The 18,948-nt window shown below is 34.6% G+C and overlaps 1 protein-coding gene across 2 annotated transcripts in view; it reads right to left on the reverse strand.

Annotated features, from left to right (window-relative positions):
* The window catches only part of GLRA3 (glycine receptor alpha 3), an 88,178-nt gene that overhangs the window by 50,538 nt on the left and 18,692 nt on the right, over positions 1–18,948 (reverse strand). For both annotated transcript variants that reach the window (XM_017816583.1, XM_017816584.1), the window contains exons 2-3: positions 16,348–16,475; positions 10,126–10,193 (exon numbers count right to left, since the gene is read on the reverse strand). In XM_017816583.1, coding sequence (XP_017672072.1) covers positions 10,126–10,193; positions 16,348–16,475 — 196 coding nt within the window. The remainder of the gene's footprint in view (positions 1–10,125; positions 10,194–16,347; positions 16,476–18,948) is intronic.

Here is an 18,948-nt window from a genome sequence, read left to right on the forward strand (position 1 = left end):
TGTGCAGTTGAAGAAACGAAACCGTCTGAGAGATGCTGAGTTTTGTTTTTTTGTAAATTGGTATTGGAATCTAGAAGGATGTAGGAAAAGAAAAAAGAAAGAGATCTGGCACCATTGTTATGTTGGTAGTAATGACATCGGACGGGGCATTAAAAATGCATATCAGACCACACTTTCTGTGATCATATTAGCTTTTAAACAAAATTAAAGCCTGATTCACAAGTCTTATAATACTTCTTGTTCTACCAGCTGCTGATGACCATAATTGATAACATGCTGTGTATTCTCTATGGAAAAGGAAAAAGACTATGTAAAAAATGGATCCTTACAAGCTCCTTTGATAAAATATATGATTTTACTGTTTAATTTTAAAGTATTATAAAATGTTTTCAACTTTTTTTTTAATATATGATTTAGGATATATCTCTGTACTTTGGGAATATGTATTGGTTTGTGTGGCACATTTAGGTAGTGGGATACAGGGTGGCTTCTCTGAGAAGCTGCTAGAAGCTTCCTCCATGTCCTGCAGAGCCAATGCCGGCTGGCTCCAGGACAGACCCTTCACTGGCCAAGGCTGAGCCAATCAGGAATGAGAGTAACACCTCTGTGATAACATATTTAAGAAGGAAAAAGAAAAACTTAGGGGTCAGATGAAATTGCAGCCAGAGAAGAGTGGAGCATGTGAACAACTCTGCAGGAGGTCAGTGCAGAAGGAGGGGCAGGAGGTGCTCCAGATTCTGGAGCTGAGGTTCCCCTGCAGCCCGTGGTGCAGATCATGGTGAGGCACCTGTGCCCCTGCAGCCCATGGAGGACCATGAGGGAGCAGAGATCCACCTGCAGCCCATGGAGGAGACCCACACTGGAGCAGGTGGATGCCCAAATGAGGCTGTGACCTGGGAGTCCATTGTTGGAGCAGTGTCCTGACAGGGACCTGCTGACCCGTGGAGAGAGGAGCTCATGCTGGAGCAGATTTTCCTGGTAGGACTTGTGGCCCTGTGGGGGACCCACACTGGAGGAGCCTGTACCTGAAGGACTGCATCTCTTGGAAAAATGACCCCCGTTCGGTAATTTGTGTCCAACTGTCTCCTGTGGGAGGGACCCCACTGGGAGCAGGGGAAGGACTTCTCTCTCTGAGCAGTGGCAGAAACAACCTGTGATGAACTGACCATAATCCCTATTTCCCAGCTCCCTGCGCTGATGAGGGGGAGGAGGTAGAACTTGGGAAGGAGGGAGGGGTGGGGGGAAGGTGTTTTTAAGATTTATTTTACTTCTCATTATCCTGCTCTGATTCTGTTCATTAATTTCATTAATATCCCCACTTCAAATCTGTTTTGCCCATGATGGTGATCAGTAAGTGATCTCTGCCTGTCCTTATCTCAACTCATGAACCCTTCATTGTATTTTCTTTCCTCTGTCCAGTTGCAGAGGGGAGAGATAAAACAGCTTTGATAGGTACCTGGCATCCAACCAGAGTTAACCCACTACAGTCTTTTGAGATAAGGCAGTTTACTAAGGCAAAAATAGAAGTTTGCACACAGATAAGCAAAGAGGAAAATAACAAGGTGTATTCTCTACTTCCCGTTAGCAAGTAGTGTTTGGCTGTTTCCTGGGAAGCAGGGCTTCAGCACATGTAGGGGCTGCTCCAGAAGGCAAACGTATATAACAAATGCTCTCCACTTCCTCCTCCTTTCCTTAGCCTCTATATGGTCTTTTTTTATAAGCTGATGTCATATGGTATGGAATATCCCTTTGGTTAGTATGGGTCAGCTGGCCTACTTGTGTCCCTTCCCAGGATCTTGCCTGCCCTCCCTGTCCCGCCCCTCAGTGGGAAGGGAGAGTGGGGGAGAGGACTGTTGAGAGGCAGTGCTGATGCTCAGCAGTAACAAAAAAATTTTATCAATACTTCTATGGCTACCAATACAAAGCACAGCACTGTGAGGGCTATGGGAAAATAAACTCCATCTCAGCCAGACCCAATGAAAAGTATGAAAATTCTAAGTGTACAGCCCTTTCGTGCTGAGTAATTAAAAATGCACACCCAGAGTGTGCATACCCAGAGTGCATGAAGTACTGAGTATTCAAAATGAAATGAAGATGTGAGAGCAGAACAGAATTTTTAATGATAACTCAGACTTATTCAAGGAAAGAATTTCAAGGTTAATGCTTCATGTAAAATCTTTTTCCTGGGAGCTTTTCCAGCGCATATTTACTAGACTAAAGAACAGAAATTAGGAATAAAGGTGACAATCTGAAAATCCTTTGTTTTCTTAATTCAAGTTCCTTGAATGGTTTTTCTAAAGTTGTCTGCAGCTTCTGTTTCTGTAAAGAGTGTTAGTAAATTTCAGGTTCATGCAAAACTGAGGGAGACAGGCTATAGTCATAGTGATAGATGGGGATTTATGGACTTAACTCCTATTAGCGTTAATGGGAGTTAAGGACAAAATCCACCTATATCATGATGAGATTAACTTCCATCTCTTAAATACACATCATGAGGCAGCTACACTAAAGATATTTTTAAAAGTATTACTTTTGGCCTAGTCCTTTTATTTTATTTTTTTTTATATAATGTCTTTACACTGGTATCTGTGTTCTTATAATTTTAGGAAACATCATGAGTTACATAATTATAACCTCAAGAGAGTTAATATTCTTGTATGATTGCAACAAAATATGAAACTTTATAAACAGCATACCTCATATGATGTGAACAGAGCTATGCAGTGATGCCACAATCTTATTTTCACATATCCTCAGATTTTCTACAATAGTGACTGAGTAGCATGCAGCTTGCAAATTAGTTATTTCCACAGTTTTTTCTGGATAATGCTGCAATTGCTATATCAGGATATAGATTTTTAGGAACAGCGTACCTGATACCTGCTCTTCAAACAGGTTGAAAAGACTAATATAAAAATGTGAAAGTAAGTAAAAAAATACTGGAAGGGATAGAAATAGTGCCATGGGCTTTCATAGTGTGGTGCTATAAAAGTCATGGTTTTCCCTTTAAGTGAAAAAGAGCAGTCAGAGAAAGAAGAATCAATATAAGCAAGCATAGGGAAGTGGAAATAAGAGGTGTGAACTGTTCTCCAGCTTTGCTAGAAGATCAGTTGGCTGTAGGTAAACAAAGGATGTAAAAAGGGAGACCTCATCATAGTCTACAACTTCCTCGCGAGGAGAAGAGGAGGGGCAAACAATGATCTGTTCTCTGTGGTGAAATGAAAATCTTTGTCTATAAATTGAGCTGTTCAACTTTCTGTATTGTACAAGGTGCATTGTAAAATCTTTAAGAATGCTTGTTAAAATGGACCAGAGAGAACAACAAAATTGTTAGTCCTAGTGTGTCTGGAGGAGCTCATATCTACCTGTTCTGGTAAATATTTATCTATTTTAGATGAAACAGAACTATTACTTGTAGGCTTAGAGTACTAAGGCGATTGTAGACCTGGATTCAGTTTTTTCTTCAAATGAGGTTAAAAAAATATCTGATTTATCTTCTTCCAAAAAACCTTTGAAATAAATGATAGGTCACAACCACACACATGAACCCAGATTACAAATCAAAACAATTGGAATTTTAGTACTTCATTCTGCATTAAAGGCATCTGCTTTCACAAAAGGACCACACCTTTATACTGTTTGTTATACGATCGCACTCAGTGAAAACTGTCATTTTGAAATTCTGCTTTACTGTAGATACTTGTTATTATATTTTCAGATCTATGAATTGTTCATGCACAGAATATAGTCCTTTTCAGTTCTTGATTCACTTTTAAATTTTCATTAATACTACAAATGTACACTAACAACTGAGATCCTCTGCGACAGTTCATTCATCTAAAGGTATTGAAAATATACAAAAATTTTTCTAGCAGTTTTTCATCATTACAGTATCATTTATTCTTGATTAGAACTTCACAGTTAGTCTAGAGATTTGACTGCATGATATAATTTCTTTTCATAAAAGAAGTTTCAATTCTTCATAAATTGTTGAAATGTTATCTAGAAATGTCTGGAAAACAAAACCCTGCTGTTTTTCTTTTTTTTTAAATCAGGCAAATGCACTCTGTTATTAGGTAAGTTTGACTATAGCTCTAAAGTTTTCAGCAGAATTTGGCCTCAGGATGCTATAAAAATAAACCTTAGTCTTAAGTTGGCTTATTGGAGTTTTACTGCTATAAACAGGAAAGATTAACCTAATGTTTAACAAGGCAAGTTTATTTGTTCATTTTTTACTGATGTATCTATTCATAGTTTATGTTTCTGGGTTTTTTTGATATATCCATGTTTAATAAACTGGTTTTCAAGCAAAGGAAATATGTGCAAACCATCCCTGTAACTGAGCCTTTTTTTGAAGCAACATGAACATACTCTATTAACCAAGAAATGAACACTAATGGTCCCTAATAACTCACTGGAGAGTTACTTCTGAAAAGAGTTTAAAAACCACTGTCTTGAGAGGCCAGAAAGAGAATTCTGCTACCAGTTTCTGCAACAGCCACCAACTTCAGTGAAGACAAAGCATTTGATGATTTTTAAAAATCTGCTTAATCAGCCATTTTTGCTAGTCCATGTCTAAATCAAACATAAGAGTCTGAACTCTTTGCTTCAGTGCAGAGCTCATTTGCTGCCCAAATTCCAGTAATTTAATTCTGGAATCGTTCAGTCCAAACATTGTCTATTTTTTTTTCTAAATCATTTATAAACCATCAAAAGAATCCAAAAGAAAAATTGATATTTCTCTTACTTTTTCAGAGTCATCAAAAGAGCCTAAAAGGCTGGAGTTATTTCCTGAGAAAAAACTCAGAGATACCAGGAAAGAATACAGGAATATCCTCATTTTATAACATAGAAAGAGGTTAGGAAAAGTATAGAATAGTATGGTCATTTTCATAAGATTCACAGAGACCAGTGGATAAACACAGTGATATTCTTTGTCCTCATTTCTGACTTATATAAAGACAATTTTCAGTGTTAGTAGGAAAACAGATTTCCCTAGATTTGGAAATTCAGCTATTGGTACTTGATAATTATCATATGTTGTATCATCTGTGCTAGCCTCTTCTATGTGTAGCATTACTCAGCCTACCCATTAGCTGCACCATCACAGCTTACCAGCAAATCAGATACCTGACTGTAATGTTTTTATGCAAAACTTCAAATTGATCTCATTTTAAATAGGCACCTGACTCAACTTGTGTTAGTAATATGCAGTGTGCACCCTTGATCAGCTATTCCAAGCAGTTGTACCATGTCACACTCTGTAACTTGGTGAGATGGATGGGAGATGGTTGTGCTACCTTTGCCTAGCATTTTCTTGTTTCTCTCTGCTTCATTATGCTGTTGTGCTGTTGTAAAACCAGTCAGCATTTTACCTGGTATCTTCCACCACACAGTATCTGAATTCCAAGATTCCCTTCTAAAAAGTTATCCTAGACTAAAAGTGTCAGAGCAGAAGTGCACAAAAAATGTTTTCCATTGCTGCTTGTAAAACCAATCAGTGTAGGAATTATTATTTTTTTAAAATAAAATAAAAATTATGCCATTTGATAATTCATATGTTGTATATATCATAATGTGCTTTTCCAAGCATGCTTTGATTGCATCCTAGAGAATTTCCTTATAATATGGAATAAATGCTGTATCTCAGGAGGGTGATATGATATCTCTGCTTAGAATGCAGATTCAGCAGAGGGATTTGCATGGATTAGTCTGGACATGTAACAGACTGAACAGCTGCAGACCCACTAGAATTTGTAAAACCTGTCTAGTCCTGACTCTGACCCAGGATCAGGGTGGCAGAGGCAAGTTTATGAAAAATAAAGAATGTTAAACAAGCTGTCTTCCAAACTTGTACAAGAAAAATCAAGTTTTCTGTGTTGTGATAGAAGGGAGTTAATTGACAAATAGGGGGAAAAAAGATTTTTTTTTTCAATTTTGAAACTGTAAAGTGGCCTTTATAGCAAGGCCTCACTTTCACTTGTCTGAGATAAAAACCATAGATATTTCTTCCTGCCACGTCAATATTGACGCATTGCTATACAGATTCTTTCAGCGTATTTTCACCAAAGAAAGGTATATATTTTAATGTATTTGAGACAATCAACTAAGTGATTAATCTGAAGAAAAATATTTGGTGAAACTCTTCAGCATTAAGGTGTGTAATGTATGCAAGTGAACACTTCTTCCAAGCACTCTATTGAGATAGAACCTAGAGTAGGTACAATAGAACATAAACAGAAATGCTCACTTGAAAGAAAGATGAAGCTAAAGAAATTAGAGACCTGTGACTCCTGAGAGTAATTACGACTGCATAAAAATGGGTTAATGTGGTTTAAAAGCACATTTTATTTGTAAATGCAAGACAATATCATTAGCAGTGGGAATAGAGAAAGATCTATCACATGCTTCCTATCAACATTCAGTTCTTTTCAGACTGAACCAAGAAATACCTATGAGCAAAAACATGGCAAGACCAAATAAGAGGCATATGGTTTTCAATGTGTTAATTGTCTGAACCCTTGTCATTTGCCATTAGTTCTCTCTGTGAGCTTCCCTTTCAATGCACTTTTAGCATATGCATTATGCTAAGCATATTAACACACAGTTAGTAAAAATTGCTGTAAACCTACATTAAGATCGGTATTGTACCTGACCTTTAAAACTCAGAAAACCTTGAGCAAATCTGTCAGTCATATCTACTAAAATAAAAGCATTTTGGTATGGCCTACTATCACCCAATAGCCAAACTGTCCTGTAGCCTTTGTTTCTTGTATTCAGTATTTCGACTCTGAGCATTTGTGGCTGAAAATGTTGGCACTGATATTACTCTTACCCTGTAAGACTGAATAATCTGTTCTTGGTTTTGTTGTTGTTGGTAATTGCCACAATATATACCAGACTGCTCTTAACTATCAGGAAGTCTTTTAGCTTTAGAAGGTACAATGCAAATACAAGCTGAGTACCATTGAGACATGTACAGAACTGATACTACCATTCAGTTCAATAACACAGAAAAATTGGCGAGGTTAGATCATAAATGGTGCCAACCACAAGTTTGTTTAAGAGGATTTTCAATTATATGGTTCACTTTTTTTTCTGCCTCCTCAGAGCATACATGACACAAACTAAATTCCTCATATGATCACTTTAAGTTATTTAGGTTCAAGTAGAATCACAGCTTCCTAGCAAGAGGTGGCATGTCTATTCCCTGCTATGAACCATCTGATCTCTCTTTTGAGACAAAGAAAGAGAACATGAAATAAGTGTAACCCATATCTAAAGAAAGTGAAAGAAATGTAAAAAAAAACCCACCCAAACCCCAAAAAACAAGAAAAGAAAGAACCAGTTTACCAAGTTAACAAGCTGTAAGCCAAATTAAGATACTTTTTAGGATTCTCTGTCTCTCCTGAGCTGTTAGACCAGGTGTGGATGACTTTAAGAGAATCTGCTTGCCTGAGGGACACACAGTGCAGTTCCTACTGCGCACTGACAGACTCCTTGACCTCAGTGAGAGCTATTAAGTCTGGTAATGTGAAGTTGGCACCGAGCCACTTTGCAACTGCTGCGGTTTTTTTTAACCCCTTGTTTTTCTGACTGTTTACTCTGTTATACACATCCGGGGCAGCAGAGGGAGCTCAAAGATTTTGGTCATCAGCAAGGGCACCAGAGAGACAAGGAGAGAGACTGACAGTGCCAAGGGCAATTACAGTGACAGCAAAGGTCATGCCTCTATGTATTCATATTTCTTTAAAGCTAGGAGATTATACGCATATCCCATTATTAGCTGTTTTAAATGCAAGGTATCACTTAGTGGCCGGGTTTTATTTTGCACCTGCTGCTTACTTAACCTGTTCTGTTTACAGTTTGGAAAAGAAATATTTATCAAGAATATAAAAGCCCTTTTTGAGTCTAAAAAATTGTTCTAATGAGTTGTATGCATAAAGATTTATAACAGATATTGAGACATAGGTACCTGAATTTTAAGGGCTACAGTAAATAAAACTGATAAAATAGTGCCAATTGGTGAAACACTGAACTTCTGTTAAACCATGCAGAAATTCAATTTGTAAAATAATGCAAAATGATTTTCATTGTCATTTTAAGATATATTTTAAGGTAGGTTTTAATGTTTTTTAAAAGTTCACCTTCAGTGTTGGGGAGAAGTAAAGCTAATAAAACATACAATTAAAAGTGCTATCTAGACAAAAGCATTTGTTCTTCTGCAAAGCAAGATCTGAGTCTCTGGGAGGTCAAAAGCTGCTGACAATAAGCAGAAGTCTGTTTTGAAGTGCATCAGTAAATACATTATAAACAGAATACAAGCGTCATGAAGGTCAAGGTTGTGCTTAAGTGCCCAGTTTTTCAATACATATAATCAAGAGAATGAAAAGCCTTGTGGTTCTGATCAGGTTTGGTATTTCCTATAAAGTACTAACTGGAACTATTTGTTACAGGTCAGGTCATTATCTATCTTGACTGTTTTAATTTGCTTTCAAGGCAACACAGTAGAGAAGATAGCTTCATTGTAAAATAGATGTATTGAACTAACTTACTAAGTTGCACTGAAAGGAAATGTTTATAATTCTCTAGTTTTGGAGAGAAAATGCACTTCAGATGTGAACTCAGTCATTCTCTTCCCAAATTCAGGACAATTTTTCTAAGTGGCAACAACTCCAATTTTCTAGATATCCTTTAAATAATGATGTAGTGGCTGGATCTTGGCACTTTATTGACCCCATGGTCTGTCTCCTGTTTTGGATGAAATTCACTCATCCAGGCACCATAAAGTAGCTGTTGAACACTATTCTAATAATGTGGGTATTGCTTAATCCTCTGATTGAACCTGAATAAATCTCTTTAGATGTCACGTCAATCTGTTTAGGATTTGCAGTCTGGAAAGGCCCCCAAATACAAATTAAAGTAATTTTTCTAACTGGAAAAAAATCATCTACCTCTCTCACTAACCTCTACTACTATGTTCCAAGGTAGGTAAAGATCAGGCAGTTGTTAATATCACCTTGGAGATAGGGGACATAAATATTTCTCTTTATGGATTTGTCCTATTGTTTTCTTAACTAGAGGTCCTTGGTTACATTAGGGTGGGGTTTTTTTGTTTGTTTGTTTGGAGGGGTTTTTTTGGGTTTTTTGGAGGTTTTTTTTACTATATCAATTACTTTTAGTCTCTGTTCGGTCATTCCAAGTACAACTCTGAAACTACAGGGATTTCAGAGTATTTACTATATTTAGATCTTAACCTACACAGTTCTGTCATTTCCCTGTATTTTAACCCTCTCTGTCCCCAAATTACTATGTAACTGGTTTCAAAGGGGTATTTTCGCCTTTCTTCAAAAAAATGTGAAGCCATTGTATAGAAAAAGAATGTATGTCCTCTCTAACCAAATTTTAATGATTAATTCTGTGCTCCAAATTATTAGCATATGTGTTTCTCATGTTAAATGAGATTATCCTAGGGTTTTTTGTCAGTTCACAGTTCAATATCTAGTTTTACTACCTTTACACTTTGACATTTTTTTCTCCTTATTTTCTTAAACTGTCCAATCTTTTTTTACTCTATCATATGCCTTTCTTTACTAGACAAATTATAAGTGTATGTACAAAGGCATGCAATCCATTTATATTTACCCAAATTTTATATACCAGTTCAAAGTTTTACTTATTCTGTTATCTCTGTGCAATAGCTCTATGGAAGAAAGATTTTTAAATAAAATATACATCTCCATATTCACTGTATTAAATGAAAGTATAAAATATTATGAACAAAGCAACAGTACATTGGCATTTTTGAGATTAAAAAAGTGATACACTATAGAAATTATAGAAATCTAATAATTATTTCATTACAACTGTAAAATAAAACTTATAGAGAAGTTTAAAGAAAAACCCCAGCTCTTGGCTTTACTTTTACTTCTGTGTGATGGTATAAAGATGGATTTTTTGTTAAAAAAAAATCAATTGCCAAATTAGATTTTCTCACTTTCTGTTCTCAGAAGTGGATTTCCTTCTTTGTTTCGTTGCGGGTGAAGAGAAGCCCTAGCTAGCTTTAGAGCTTCTCGAACATCTTTAAGTCAAATTTTAAACATTGATTAAGTTAAAATATCTTACCATGGTTGTCTCTGCAATGGACCCAAAGCTGTTTATAAATATGTTGCATGTGACATTAACTGGAGGACCTGCAAAAGAGAAAAAACATCAGTCTTTGTTCCAGAATTTTTGCTTATTGAGTGACTGTAAAATATAAACCATTATGAAACAATGGTTGCTGACTTAGGAGGAAATAATGCAACATTCCTAACTTATTTAATACACAATTGAATTGAATGGTTTCTAATAATTTTTCTTTCAATTTTTCTCAAAGGTACACTACTTGACTGGCCAGTTTTAGAAATTAAAAAAAAAGACGGAGAGAAAATTCAGTATAAACTTGCACAGATGGTTCCATGCAAAAAAAAAAAAAAGCAACATCCAATTTGAAATATATAGTAAAAATATTTTTATGTGTGTTTCAGTGAGAATGTACATCACTTCTCACAACAATTCAGGGGAAAAGTGACTTTCTTCACTCAAGGCAGCTGGTATCTTTAATGTTACTTGTCATCATTGGGAAAAGAAATGCATTAATGCTGCTCTTATCTCTACTGCTTACAGGAAAATTATTTAGATTCTATTTCCCTTTCTCTTAAAATCACACAATGGTTAAAAGTTCATTTAAACTCAATTCTCTGCTACCATGGGTCTTCAGTCAACTGTTGTTCTGTCTTATCTTGCATTTTGAAGTATCAGTAGTGGCAGAGCAGTCATGATAACTGAACAATGAATTGCCTCTTTGTGGAAAAGAGTTGAAATTATTTTTTAAAGTCTTTTTAAAAACATCACTGTGGGAGAGCATGCTAATTTGTTTATTATTTCTTATAAATTTTAGTCTGTGTACAACAGAAACAAGGTTTTTCCATCACAAGATGTCTTTGTTACCTTCCTGCAACTCAATATTCTTAAATCAATAATCCAGTTCAGCATTGGAAAACCTGGATTCTTTTTGTAGTTGTAAGCAGTCACTAACAATGAAAGATCTGTATCTGGAATTTGAGGACTGGTCTTACAAACTTTGATGCAATATTTCTTTTTTAGGGTCACTGAAGTAAGAAACTATTCTACCTCTACTGGTGGTTTGCAACTAGCAAAATCTAACATGACCAATGAACTTGATATTAAATACTTGAAATATCAGAATGCCCATTGAAAATTCTGCCAACATGACACACCTTGAAACATCCACCTTTCTTTCCTCAAGGTAATAAATGTTTTGAAGTGCTGTATAGCAATAGCAACAAAACATTTCTACATGTACTTCAGTCTTTGTAAAACACAAGACTACACCTATGGAACAGAATTCTCAGGTAAGAAGGTAGCACTTGCAGTCACTTCCAAAGTTGGTTAATTATTTAGAGTCGTTCAGCATATACAGTACCTCTTAGAACTCAGTAGAAGCTTTACATGCACAACCCCTGGAAAGGATCAAGGAAAAAAGAAAAAGCAGAGAAAATGAACAGTGTCATGAAAAACTGTCAGGGAGAAAATTGTACTTCCTGCTAATGTTAGTTAATTTGTTTGCAAGGCAGCTTTCCTTTCAAACACTTCCATGTTGTACTACTTGCCATCATTTCAAATTTGATGTGATACTATTTTGTTTAAAATAGTACTATGCTTTAAATATAAGTTGGCTGTATCAACATAGTTGCTTTTATTAACAAAAAGTCCTAAATAATTACAGCACTGAAGCTTAATTTCAAAAGCAGCATTGCAATAAAATAGTTAATATCTAGTTAAAAGGAGTACAAAAATAGAAGCTAAAAGTAGCTTGCAAATGGTTTAGAGATAATTTAAAGATAGTATGCTGTGAGTGAAAATGAACTTCCCAAAATATGGTCAAAAAGAAGCCCAAATGGAAGCTGTAAAAGCTGAAAGTCATATTCAAACACAGGAACTCAGACAAGTTGAAATAGATTAAAGAGAGGGAGAAAAGAAATCGAGTGAAACTCACTAGAGACGGAAAAGCTAACAATGATATCTATCTACAAGGCATTAAAAATAGAATCCTGCCAAGATCTGGAAGGTGAGAGATGATGATTAAGGTATAAAAGTATCCATGAAAGTGCAGAAGGTCAGAGCAGCAAAGTAAATGAAGTCTTTGTAGCAGCATTTGTCTCCGATTGCCAACTGTGTCAAATACTAGAGGCATTCTGATGGAAAATTTGTATGAGGACTGTAGAAGACATTCCAGACTAAGTGAACAGGAACGAACTGTCAGGATGAGGTGATATAAATCCAGACATGATAAAAATCTTTGCAAAATTTTGGAAATACGAATCACTGTGAGTCAGCTATCACCTGTATCAATTTTGTAATCAGTGGAAATGTGTACCATGTCCAGCAAGTATATCTTGAATTAAAAAAACCCAAAACTTCAGGTATGATGGTGGATGACATTGACAAAGAACTTTATGCCTGTAAACCTTACCTCTGTACCTGCCAAACAGATAGAAATAAGGAGAACTTTTATGATTAAGATATATAGATTAATATTATCTATAAACAAGAGATATAAATTAATATTATTATATATCTTTATTATATATTATTGTTATCACACCATCAAGCCTGTCTGAGTCCAAGAAGTGCTTGGATGATGCTCTCAGGCAGATGGTGTGATTCTTGGGACATCCTGTGCAGGGCCAGGAGTTGGACTCCATGATCCTGATGAGTCCCTTCCAACTCAGCATGTTCTGTGATTCTGTGATTATTCTATGATTATTTTTTGCTGAAATAGCATATCTCAGATCTGCCGAAGCCCTCTGAAGGAGCTGTTGAGGATGTGGACAAAATCAATCTCATTAATTTAAACAAATATTAATTTTAATTATAATAAATACTTTAAAGAGTTTATTTTGGAGCTTTGAAACTTTTCAATGTAATATTTTGTCAGAGGTTTTTAAAAATAGTAGTTTTGATGAAATGAGAGGCAGTTCTCTCATAGGCTTTTTTCTTTATATTTTTTTAATATTAGGAATAAACAGCCATTTTTCAAGGTTCAAGGTGATTGCTGATGAGCATCTGCACTGAACCTCTGTAGTTCAATACTGATGAGTAAGAAGATATAGCAATACAATATTGCTTGTGATATACGATTGTTTAGCATGGTTGTGTATAAAGCTGACTGCAAGGAGGTGCAGAAAAATCACAAAATACTGAACTATTAAGTTATAAAATGTTTGATGAAATTCATTGTCAGTAAAATACCAGTTGATCCTTACTATTCATTCCTGCTGATGGGCTCCAAATTAATGGCTTCCATACAGTAAAGACAGGCTACATTAGTTATGGATGGTTCTCTCTAAGCCTTCTTTATATTCAATAAAGATAGGATAATGCAAAGAATTACATAAAAAATGGTCTACCATACAAATAGATCATGAACTTCCATCTTGATTACTTCAAATTTTCTTCTTTGTCTGCCTCATAAGGATATATTAGGAAGAAAGACATCAAAAAGTCAAAAGGATCAAAAATTCTATGACAAGCTGCCACACAAAGCCAGCTTAAGAAGAACAGGACCCTTCACACTGGAAAAGGTATACGGTAGGGAGTAATATGTAAGTATAAAAATCTGTAAAGATGAAAAGGAAGTAATACTTCTCCATTTCTCAGTATGTCACCTTGCAATAAAATTAGTAAAATAGTCACCCAATTAAAAGCAAGCAAAAAATGATACTTTCCAATATTCCAAAACACAAAGGTTTTATTGACAGAAAATAACAAAAAGGCCAAAAGTATAAACAGCTTCCAGAAGTGATCAGAAGAACATATGTAACTAAATTACTTTTTTTTTCAATTAACTCCTGGCTAATTACTGCTGAATAATGTTTGTCAATACGAGGGCAAGTAACACTTTACATTTTCCTCTGTAAAACCCCAATATTTCAATAGTACAATTTGGCCTGTATATATCTAAAAATATTCTATACTCCTGTGTCAATTTAACTCCAAACATCTTGACGCCATGACATTTTCTACACACGGGTTACATAATGTGTTCAAATTTTGAAAGAGAATGAAGTATTTCCCATATTTGCAGGAACGGTTATAGTCCGCAGTGTAGAAACTAAGAGAAGCACCTTTCTATATGTTTGATGTAAGGGGAAAAAAAGGTTAGAACTGGAACAAAGATTTTACAAGAGTTCTTAATATTCTGTTTTATTCCATAGCTGAATAAATACTAAGTCATCTCTATTATTTTTGTGGAACAAGCACTTATATGCAGAATTCCTTATGCAAAAGCAGAGCATTCAGACAAAATATATAATTATGTGTTCTTGACTATTCATTATTACTAAAATTGGTAGCTAAAAATCTTGTGTACATAGGAATTTTACTGGAAGTAAAGATTATTTAAAATGATTGTTTGAATTCTCTTATTAGTACTCATCATCTTTCTTTAAAACTGTTACTAGATTATAAACTCAAACCCAGCACTTGTTCTAGCAGTAGTACAACTAAGCAGAAAGCGGCAAAGTCACTTAAGGAGATACTTATTCTTAGTGAATCATTCTGGGCAGATTTATTCAAACCACATAGCTGTCTAGAAGATTTAGAATGTGCACTTTTTGAAAAAGTACAATGTCAAATTAGGTTTTGTCTCTTTAAATAGCAATAGTTACAAAACAAGTCTCTAAGTCCTTTGAATTATACTTTCAAGAACTACTTCATTGAATTTGCTAATCTCTAAACCATCTGCCTATTCTTCACTGCAGCCTTATCAGAAGATTGTCACTGCATGCTGTCCAGGTCAAACTACACAATCCAATTCCCAAATCAACTAGAGATGTGTTTGAAATTTCAGTGCATGTTTATAATTTTCTGAGAAATATCAGATCATTAACTTAAAAAAAGTAAGGTATTTCCAGCTGCAGGAAATCCTGGGTAATAAGTTTATATATACAGGACCAAATGTTTATGGTTTATTGATGAGGAAGTAATTTGGCAGATCGCTTGCATGGTCCTTGTGAATCAGACTGGGCGAATTGTGGCAAAACCACCATATAGCAGTGGCTTTAGAGTCAAAATAACTTAAGTTTCTGGGACTTAGAGATGTCAAAAATTATAACATTTGTTGCTGAATAAGAATGAAGATGGAAAGGCAGTGACAGATGAATTACAGGAGAAAGGACTGTCAGCGTGAAGGAAAATTTTTGTAGTAAACATGACCTGCTTTGTAGTGAAACGTTAGAGCTAAGAGAATCTCTTGGACTCAGGAAGATAGGCATAGGAGGAAGCAGCTAAGGCAAAGTAAGAATAACATAGTTTTTAATTACAATAACTTTATTCTTTCAAAACATTATTTATATTCTGGATAATTTAGAGACTGATAGTTTGTTTAAAGATTCAGTAATAGAGTTAAATATGGTTCCACTATATTAATGGAACTCCTTGTTTTCAAAAAACAACTTTCCAGACTGTGAAAGCTAGAATGGGTGGTGTTTGTCCATAAAAAACTTTGTATATTCATATAAAAATATAGTTTGTGTACTCCCTCATTAAATATTCTACTTTAGCCTGCCTGAGTCTGGATAATATGATTTATGCTAAGATCCTTGGAAGATGTAATGATTTCATTTGCAAAGTTTAGACTTTCAGTCTTCTTTGAATCTCCTTTGTCTTGTTCAAATGCCAAGAGACAACTGCAGGTATTGAGAACTTCCAGTTTCAGTGGAGAACTGAGAACCAGGAAAAGAACAAGAGGAAAGATGGTGTCTTTGGCATTTCAAAGCACAAGTGGGGCACAGGAGTAAAGAATCTAATTTGGTGATAGAATTGATAACTAAGATAAGCTCTCTTGAGTTTGACTCTGATGGTCAAGTCCTTAATACACTCTTCCTTTTAGTTAGAACCAGGCAGATATGAAGATTTGGCTTATATTTCACAGAACTTTCTTTCTGGACTGTTTCAGGCTATGGTAGTCCAAGGCGGCAATCTGAATCCGTTAGCAAGCACTTCAGGAAAGGAAAGAAAAGAAATCAACAAACCATATTAGAGAATTCAAATCTAATGATAAGCTAAATTTACAAAGGACCTGTAATTGGGCATCTGTGAAAGTGACAGGGATAGAGTGTATTATTACTAAAATGAACTGTCATATATACAAAAGAAAGGCAAAAGAAGGCACCTTTTAATTTTTTTCAGTGAATGTACTTTTTTGTTTTCATATTTGTTCCAGAAATTGCATTTGTGTGAGCAATAAAAAAAAACCTGAAAGCTTAGTTTTGAAATTACCTTTGAAATTTGGTCTGATCCTTGCATCGTAGCCTGACATCCTACCCATTAGCTTATCCAGGAAATCCGATGGTGACATTGGCATGCTACGAGATCTTGCACTGTCCGTTTCCTTTGTGGCTACCAAGCTAACAGTAAGAAAAAACAAACAAACAAAACGTTTGTTAGAAATTTTGTTAGGGAAACTTTAATTTTGTGTAGTCAATCATAGTTCATTTTATATGAACAGGAAAACAGCAAAATTTTATTTTGCTAAGCTGAATAGTTATAGCTTGCTGTTAATTCTTCCTCAGAACTTCTCTAGATGAGTAACACTTTCAGTCAACAACTATCAATCCATTATCACAGAGCTAAATAACGTCATCTACAAAAATAGCTGGGTATGTGGAATGTCATATTTCGGAGTCTATTCTAGGACTGGTCTGTTTAAGCAGGTGTGGTGTAATAGAAGCCTAGATCAGGAAAAAAAAAAGTAAGTATTTCTAACAGAATAGTACTAATATCATCAGTTTTTGTTTTATTTTGATATTTAAACATAATAAAACATATCAAACAGTCTTATTCTTTACATTGTCTTAGAGTTTTGTTTTCTGTTAAAACAAAAGTGACTGCTACAGTTGGAAAAAAACCCCAACATCTTACTGAAGGAACTATTTTAGGGCCACATGACAAATGTCATCTCCTATAGCCATGTCTTCATATGCATGCAAAACTCCCACTGACATTGTAAAGTGTGCTCAGCAGAAGAGTATTGGCATTGTGATCAGCCATGTGGACCCAAAGAAAAAGTCTTTATTACCATGAAACTCTTACTCGACTGCTGTCCAACACATTGGAAAAACAATACAGTCAGTAAATATATACATAAATAAAATTTTGAGTAACACTGAGATACACAATGCAACTAAAACCATTTGTGGCTTTTGGAATCTCAAAAAAGATGAGGAAATTTGACTGTTTGTGCTGAATTCTAGTAAAAAAGTTTGTTTCAGAAGGATTTGAATCTCTTTTACTTTCACTACATTGTCTCTATGCCAATTCACTCTTTTAGAAGTGCTTAGATATGCCTTTGTTTAGAAGTAAACACAGGGAATACTTAAAACACTTATGAATTTTCTAACTCATAAAAAACCTACACTAAACTTCGATTGTTAACAATGGGTGGAGTTTCAAAATGGAAAAATTCAATACAGGTATGTATGTATGTAGATGCCATGTGGAGGGCAGACTGTGAATGTAATTTTTTTTCTTCTCAAGACTCTGTTACTCACAATGTAAAAAGTTACACTTTTATGGCAAATTCCATTTAGAAGGTCTGCTAAAATTTTAATCGTGTGGAATTTGGATTTAATATCTTAAATAAAAATTATTTCATATTAGGTCTTAACTGTTTACAAATTTGAACACACACCAAATATGAACATAGAAACCTCTAGAATGCTGTGGTTTACTCATATAATAATTAAAACTGGAAATTAAGTCTTTTAATTGTAATATTAAATGAAATCAGAAAGATAAAATTGATCCTTCTGTTTATTTGCTTATCTATTGTTTATTCTATTCTATGTGTAAGTTTATTTGTATATTTCTAAATTATTAATAAATTTCTAAATTGTTCTGAATACCTTGGTATCTGTTTCAGTAAAAATATTTCTTTGCTCTCCTTCAGAAGCTAACCTAGTGTTTTTTTCTTCCCATAGCTGGAGAATGTATTTCATTTTCTGAGGAAGTAATGAGTCAAGATATTTTTTATACTTTAATTTGAAATTATACTATTGCCATAATTTTCATTATCAATCACTCTGAGTGAATCTGATTCATCATGATATTGCAACTTGTAGTCATTTATGTTTCTGTAAATCATCATAGACAGTTATAAAGCAAATAAAATATGAAAGTCCAATTACACTTTACTGGAAATTATCTACTTGCAAGGCAGAAGCTACTATTTGTATATGTAACACTTAGGTTTCTTTCTAATACTCTTCTATAAGGAAGTTATATTTCTATTTCAAAAGGTATATGGAATTTCTCTACTACAGGATATATCATCCTATATTTTTATTCTTAATATAAATAAATTATGCAGAACACAAATATAAAAAGGCCCATTGTTAACTTCAACATCAATCACTTTCTCTGAATAAGGAATTTTTTGTTTGTCCTTTTCATGCTTCACTGAACTTTTTCTAAATCTTTCCTTGTTGTACCTGTAGTTGTTGCTTTGACACAAAATAGAGTACTTTGAAATTAAGATAACTAATTTTGAATAGGAAAAATAATAATTGCTGTGATTACGGATTTTCTCAAAGAGATGTTTACCTTTTTGCATGATAGCATCATCATTAAGATTTGCCTTGATTAGTCAGGTATAAGTCTCAAAATATCTTGAATAATTTTATTGCCTGCTTCTGAAAACAATACATTCAGTACAATGAATGCATTTTGTATAAGTAAGTTTTATCTCAGAAATCATCTGTAATTTATAACTAAATATTTCTTCAAGGAATGTTTTCCCTTTTACTCATCTTGATGTGTTATGAGTAAAAGCTGTAGAATTCTGCCCTTTCAATGTAACTTTAATAAAAACCACGTATTGCA

Source organism: Lepidothrix coronata, unplaced genomic scaffold, assembly GCF_001604755.1.
Source record: "Lepidothrix coronata isolate B3197 unplaced genomic scaffold, Lepidothrix_coronata-1.0 Scaffold56, whole genome shotgun sequence".
Classification (NCBI taxonomy): Eukaryota; Metazoa; Chordata; class Aves; order Passeriformes; family Pipridae; genus Lepidothrix; species Lepidothrix coronata.